The 7014-nt window shown below is 39.7% G+C and overlaps 2 protein-coding genes across 4 annotated transcripts in view; both read right to left on the bottom strand.

The window, feature by feature from the left end:
* Positions 1-3504, bottom strand: part of LOC104761022 (elongator complex protein 3) — a 5755-nt gene extending 2251 nt beyond the window's left edge. The window contains exons 1-8 of one of the 2 annotated variants that reach the window (XM_019240497.1): positions 3145-3504; positions 2250-2415; positions 1714-1783; positions 1457-1629; positions 952-1126; positions 606-772; positions 312-531; positions 120-224 (exon numbers count right to left, since the gene is read on the bottom strand). In XM_019240497.1, the coding sequence (XP_019096042.1) occupies positions 120-224; positions 312-531; positions 606-772; positions 952-1126; positions 1457-1629; positions 1714-1783; positions 2250-2415; positions 3145-3454 (1386 nt within the window). In that variant the 5' untranslated portion in view covers positions 3455-3504. Of the gene's footprint in view, positions 1-119; positions 225-311; positions 532-605; positions 773-951; positions 1127-1456; positions 1630-1713; positions 1784-2249; positions 2776-3144 lie in introns of those variants that run through there. The other variant, XM_010484039.2, reaches the window with a different exon arrangement.
* Positions 4383-7014, bottom strand: part of LOC104761023 (uncharacterized protein slr0889-like) — a 6202-nt gene continuing 3570 nt past the window's right edge. For both annotated transcript variants that reach the window (XM_019239891.1, XM_010484041.2), the window contains 6 exons: positions 6142-6252; positions 5879-5987; positions 5640-5758; positions 5002-5155; positions 4743-4890; positions 4383-4644 (listed from right to left, as the gene is read on the bottom strand). In XM_019239891.1, the coding sequence (XP_019095436.1) occupies positions 4586-4644; positions 4743-4890; positions 5002-5155; positions 5640-5758; positions 5879-5987; positions 6142-6252 (700 nt within the window). In that variant the 3' untranslated portion in view covers positions 4383-4585. The remainder of the gene's footprint in view (positions 4645-4742; positions 4891-5001; positions 5156-5639; positions 5759-5878; positions 5988-6141; positions 6253-7014) is intronic.

Genomic DNA, 7014 nt, shown 5'->3' on the forward strand with positions numbered 1-7014 from the left:
AGATAAGAAGGCATATTCATCCGTAACAAAAGTCAGACAGATAGGGTAATAATTCCTTCACTAAAATCCTAGGCACTATGCTGTGAGAGGTGAGGATGAGAGATTATGAAAGTTTGTACCTGGCGTGTATCTTCATAAGAAAGGAATGTCTCCCAACCTTCATTGGCAGTGTAATCACGACGCACAAGCTCTACTTGTTCTGGCTTAATTTTGTGATGAATGTCCTGTACTTGGATAAGTAATTAACTGTTAGGAAAAATTCTGTATTTAAACCAACAAAACAAAGGAAGCAACAAAGTTCAGGTCGTGACCTGAATTCCAGCTTCACGAGTACGAACATCACGGCACTTAAGGCCCAAGTCATCCATTCTGGCTAGAGCGAGTTCACGGAGATTTCCTTTTTCAACCCCAGATGTAACCAGAGGCATTGGAATATCACGCTGAACTCTATAAACACGTGTCCATGGAGGTACCATGGAGAGAATCCTTGCAACTATATCCACAAGCTGCTCAGGTGGGTAGTTTCGGTACCTGCAGATCAATAAGATTTAAGCTTTTCTGTTGTGACATGCATGCACTCTTCGTTAAATACAAGAACATCGTACCTCCCAGTTTTCCATAATTCATAAAGGCCAGTTCCACGAATCACAAGGGTGGGATATATTTTTAACCCATCGGCTCTAAAAGACGGGCTCTCGAAAAACTCCTTGAAACTTTCCATGTCTCTCTCAACCCCAACATTAGGAAGATCAGGCATCATATGTGCCACCACCTACATGCAAAAAAATAAAAAACGAGTGAGGGCACAAATATATCAATTTCACCAAATAAAGAAAGGCTCATTGGTTTCAAGAAAATTGATGAACAGAAACATAGGAGGTGAAAGCTGCCAAGAGAAACTTGATACTAGCACAATAAAATATTACTCAAAGACTAATATATAAGGGATACCTTGAAACCAGCATCTTTGGCCAAGCAGAAGCAGTCAGCCACCGCGGCAACAGTATGGCCTCTATTTGTGTCACGAGCAACATCTTCATATGTGCTCTGGACACCTATCTCTAGCCGGGTGCAACCATAAGTCAGCATCTGTCGTAGATGAGGTCCAAGGCAGTAATCTGGTCTCCTGATGAATTTGTAAAACAGATTAGGGAATGTATTCCGAGATTCGAATCTTCAGAAATTAGAGAATAGACTCACTTTTCCGTTACAAATAATCAATGAAAATAACATGAACTGATTCACAAAAATATGGTATCAGATTTTTGATATAGTTCCACTCAGCTTGACCATTTTCATTTAAGTGCTACAGAAGAAAAATGAAATCATTATATAGACACTATGGAAGTTTTAAGAGAAAATATATAAGAAAAAAACAAACTTCAATTATAAACGCTTTAGATATTATACATGATCAATGCATTCACAGAGATAGACACTTCAACCCAGAACTCACGTTTCAATCGTCATGCCAATGCATTTAGTTGCACTATGTTCTGAATAAGCAACTGCTTCTTCAACATTGGCAGAAGTATGTCCTGATAACGCATCATGAAGATTCCGTATGAAGAAATCCCGGTACTCAGCAGGCAGCGACATAAATGTACCTCCCATCAAAATGAACTCAACCTATCATTCGAATCAGGAGTAATCATCTGCGCTGAAGACTGGTTAAAAGGAAATAATTACTAGGAAAACAAGAAAAACTCTTACCTTATCTACACTGTGACCCAACCGCTTCAGCTGATCTATCCTGCTCCTTGCCTGAACATATGGATTGTACCTAAGACAATCAACAGGGTTCTATAAATATCCCTTGAAACATGAAACTCAAATCCTCATCACATAATCAGCACACAGAACGATATATCAATTAATCATGGCCGTTTGGGACATTGAAAACTTCCACTTAAGAATTCTGTATCCTTTTTTTGCTATCAAGCAAGTCTACATTTTCATTTATAATCTTAGAACTGGAAGCATTAGCTTCGGTCCAAAATATCAAGCAAGACTAAAACAACAATGATCCTAAGAAAAGCTCCCAAGCCAAGTTCGGAAAAATTACCTACACGTTATCAGAAACTAAAATCTAAGTTCAAACTCCGATAATAGCTTGGATCAGAAACCACAAAATTCCACCCAAAACTACTTAAACCCTAAACCCTTTCCTAGATCAATCGAACAGGCTCTGATCCGATTTCAATTCACTACACGATTATCAATTCGATAGCTTAGTGGAGACTCTTTACCTAGCTCGAATAGCTCGCATGCTGGTAGGCTCGTATCCAGTGTAAGACTGAGTACTATACTCGAAGTCAGAGTCAGGTCCACCGGGGCAATACACGCAAATATTACCCGTCGTAGCAATATGCGGACACCTATGAGGCTTCGACATGACCGCCACGACGGCGATTCCTGAAGCCGTTCGAACCGGTTTGGCACGGAGCTTGGGGAGAAGAGTCTCTCTCTCTGAATCCGGAAGCGCAGCGATCATCTCAACAAGCTTAGGCGCACGCGCTAATCCGTATTTCCGACAAGCGGCGGTTTTGATGGCGTTTAGGTCAACATTCTCGTTGCGGTGTGAGCGCTCAATCATGGTGCTAACAATCTCAGATATGGCGCGAACTCGAGCTTCTTCCTCCGTCAGTCCACGGCCCTGAAATCCGCCGCGACCTGGCCGTGGTTGCTTTTTCAACTCGCCGTTCATCACTACCGCCGTCGCCATCGTCACGAAAACCTCAGACGAACTACGCAGATTTTGTGTCGTTGAACGCAGGTTTTGTGTTTAGTGACATCCTAACGGCATCGTTTTTAGATACATTTAATCGGGTCACCCACCCATTAGTCGGGTCACCCACCCAACGCTTTTAAACGGTTTCGTTTTAATTGAAACTTGAAATCCTCGAGAGTGGTCGTCCCACTCCCACATGGCCTCTCAAGATCAGTTTATGCAATAGCAAAGATGGATCGAGGATTGGTTAAATAGGATTGCCAAAACATATAATCCATTCAACTTATGTGGTTTTACAAAAGCTTTCATCATAATTGCATTTCAGCAAACTACATTCAACTCTTATACAACTTCCTCCTATCATTCAAATTCTCACCCAAAAAAGAACAAAAATTCATATCCTTCTCATTNTCCTGAAGCCGTTCGAACCGGTTTGGCACGGAGCTTGGGGAGAAGAGTCTCTCTCTCTGAATCCGGAAGCGCAGCGATCATCTCAACAAGCTTAGGCGCACGCGCTAATCCGTATTTCCGACAAGCGGCGGTTTTAATGGCGTTTAGGTCAACATTCTCGTTGCGGTGTGAGCGCTCAATCATGGTGCTAACAATCTCAGATATGGCGCGAACTCGAGCTTCTTCCTCCGTCAGTCCACGGCCCTGAAATCCGCCGCGACCTGGCCGTGGTTGCTTTTTCAACTCGCCGTTCATCACTACCGCCGTCGCCATCGTCACGAAAACCTCAGACGAACTACGCAGATTTTGTGTCGTTGAACGCAGGTTTTGTGTTTAGTGACATCCTTAAACGGCATCGTTTTTAGCTACATTTAATCGGGTCACCCACCCATTAGCCGGGTCACTCACCCAACGCTTTTAAACGGCTTCGTTTAATTGAAACTTGAAATCCTCGAGAGTGGTCGTCCCACTCCCACATGTAGGGCTGGGCACGGGACGGATATCTTTGAATTTTCTCATACCTTTTACCCGATCCGACCCTAACGGGTAATAGGAAAAAATTATTCGTACTCGACCCATAAATAACGGGTATCCGGAAAAACGGGTATCCGGAAAAAAATAGTTGACCCTTTACCCTTACACGGAAAAATGAATATCCGATAAAAAAAATTGTTAATAATCGCAATAATAATTTCATATTCCAAAATCCGAAAAGGAAAAATTCATAAATGTATACAACATATAGGTCCAAAATTAGAAAATTACAAACTTAAAAAATAAAAATAAAATATTAATTTAATTGGGCGTCGTATATACCATTTCAGTTGGACTAAGTTGAACTTAGGCTTTAACTTTAACTCTATAATATATTTATAAATTAATAATAAATAATAATAATAATACAAAATATTAAAGGGTATTTACGGGTCGGGTAACAAAACGAGTAAAAGGACGGGACGGGTATTGAAAACTAAACTAATACCCTATACTCGTCCCTTACTCACGAGTAATATAATTATAATACCCTTTACTCGACCTGAAGCTGTGGGTACCTTTTTTTCGGGACGGGTACGAGCCGAGTAACGGGTCGAATATGGGTAACGGGTATTAGTGCCCAGGCCTACCCACATGGCCTCTCAAGATCAGTTTATGCAATAGCAAAGATGGATCGGTTTTTGCAATAGCAAAGATGGATCGAGGATTGGTTAAATAGGATTGCCAAAACATATAATCCATTCAACTTATGTGGTTTTACAAAATCTTTCATCATAATTGCATTTCAGCAAACTACATTCAACTCTTATACAACTTCCTCCTATCATTCAAATTCTCACCCAAAAAAGAACAAAAATTCATATCCTTCTCATTGGAGTCTAAATTATGAGAAATACTTCTATATTTTTCCTAACTTCCTGCGCGTAGCCTTCGTAGAGAAGCCCGTCTACGAGATCTTCCTTTGCTATCTGTAAAACTCAGGTGTTATATATGTTACCAACCCCATCAGCTCATGTTTTTTTATGCCAAAAAAATTGTAGTGACAAGACAGACATAACCAATTTACCTCTTGTCACTCTTCCAGATGCAAGTAAAGCCTCTTGGGCCATTGATCTCCACTGTTGTGCACACGAGTAATTAACTCCCATTCCAACACTAAGTCCTCTTAACAAAACTACTGTTCGGAGTACAGAGAACAGTTCCTCTGGAAATGTCTACCACCAAAGAACACTTTCAAGTTAGTTTGGTATTTATTATTTACCTGTGGAAATATAACACATATACAACTTTTTTTACTTAGTCAACATCTATGGTGCTTTACTTACCTCAACAGCGATCTTTTTTATTGAAGAGTCATCTGCGAAAGGTTGCAAAACTGTCTCACCAGCTGGCATCTTTGTATCAAAAAGTGTTTGTGCTAACCGCAGAAGTTCTTGCTGCTCATTCTCACATTTGGCCACTGTATGTAAACCCATTTCCCTGAACATCCACAACCGCAATTACTTAGGAAACTCAATGCTACACTAATCCAAACCATTGACAGTGACTATTCCAATCTTAGACATAAAACGATTTCCAATCATAACAATCCCCCACATCCTAGCTTCAAAACAGTTCCCACATACCAAACTAGCCAACATACCAAACTAGGCATCTTAAAATGTGAAAACCCCATTTTTTGAGCAGGCATGAACCCACAGTGTTCATAGCTTAAACAGAAAGACATTCTCACTCACAAATTAACATTTGTGGTAACAAATGGTTTCACCTTGAATGCACAGGTTCTTATTCACAAATGGTTTCACCTTGAATGCACTGGTTCTTATTGAAATGTCTTTCTAAAAAAATATTTGCTAATGAGAACAAGGTTTGAGCCACGAAACTGATAATATGTTTGAACAAAACCAACAACCAAAGTCAAAAAGTTACTTCAGTAGTGCAAGATAAGTTTTAATGTGATTACCAAAAGCTCTGTGATACTCGTGAAGCATTGTTATCAGCCATGGCAATGACCAAATTCGCATAACCAAGTCTCAATTTGTCAGGAAGTTCCTTCACTTGACCATAGTCCAGCAGTGCAACCTGACGATGAGAAACAAGATTACAAATCAAGACATATAGACAGGTAAGTTCGGCCAAGAGACAACAGTGAGCAAACTAAGAAACTACCAAATAATAACTACAAACAAAAATATGACTTGCCTCTTGACCTTTACAAATCAAGATATTTCCAGGATGTGGATCCGCATGAAAGAAACCACTTTTCAGTATCATTTGGCCATATGCACGGGATAAACTGTTAAGTATCTTGCTGGGGCAAGAGGAGATATAAATTCCAGTGTGGTATCAGTAACAACAAAAGAAAGAAGGACTAGGACATGTGAATTTCTAGAACATAATAGCTACTAAGACTTTGAGCCATAAAACTTAGGCACCATACTCTCTGAGATGATGTAGGAGCTTACTGCTTTGCTGCCTCTGCAATCTTACCATGAGGATTTATCCCTCTTTTAGCCATCTCATCACCAATGCTCAGGATCGGAATTCCATTAATGTATTCCATCACTAGAACCTTCCTGAGCAAATTATGATTGTTCATATGGTAAGCAAAAATGAAAGAAAAAAATCTTAGATTGAGATGCGAGTATACTGATGACCAACAGAGGAGGGTCCATTTACAGAAGGGGCCTTAAACATTATCAAGATAACCAATGAGGTATATGATATGCGAAAGCAAGAACACTTACTTAGTCACCATATCTCGCAGAACTCTTGGTACCAAAACAGGAGACTTTTTGTTATTCGCATAAAGAAAACATCGAATTCTTTCCATTGCGTTGGCCTCCCTTTTGAAGTCAAATTCATAACCAATCTTGAAAAAGAAAACACATTGCTTTCAATGACTTGGAGAAAAAGAAGTCGTACAAGCTATATCTAATAAATGAACTGGATCAATAAATACCTGTTTCTCCATTTCCTTTGTTATGGAATGCAAGTCAAATTTGATATCTGTTTTCTGCATGTATAAGGCAAATAGTTGCAAGTTTCTAATGTCTGTCATCATCAACCTTTCGATGCCAGGATGTTGAACCTAAACACAAGGAATCAAGTTAGAATCTTATTAAAAGATGGGAGGCTTTTAGTAGTCCTCTGATAATGCTCACCTTTACAACAACATTCATCTTGTTACCCTTCACTCTTGCTCTGTGAACCTAATAAAGAAAATAAATGTATATGTATCAAAGAATTAATAGATCTATGGCAAGAGAGGACAAGCTTCTAGCATAAATCAAAAAACCATCACGAGGTGTTGAGACATAAACTAACACTCCAATTCA

This window comes from Camelina sativa, chromosome 18 (genome assembly GCF_000633955.1).
Source record: "Camelina sativa cultivar DH55 chromosome 18, Cs, whole genome shotgun sequence".
Classification (NCBI taxonomy): Eukaryota; Viridiplantae; Streptophyta; class Magnoliopsida; order Brassicales; family Brassicaceae; genus Camelina; species Camelina sativa.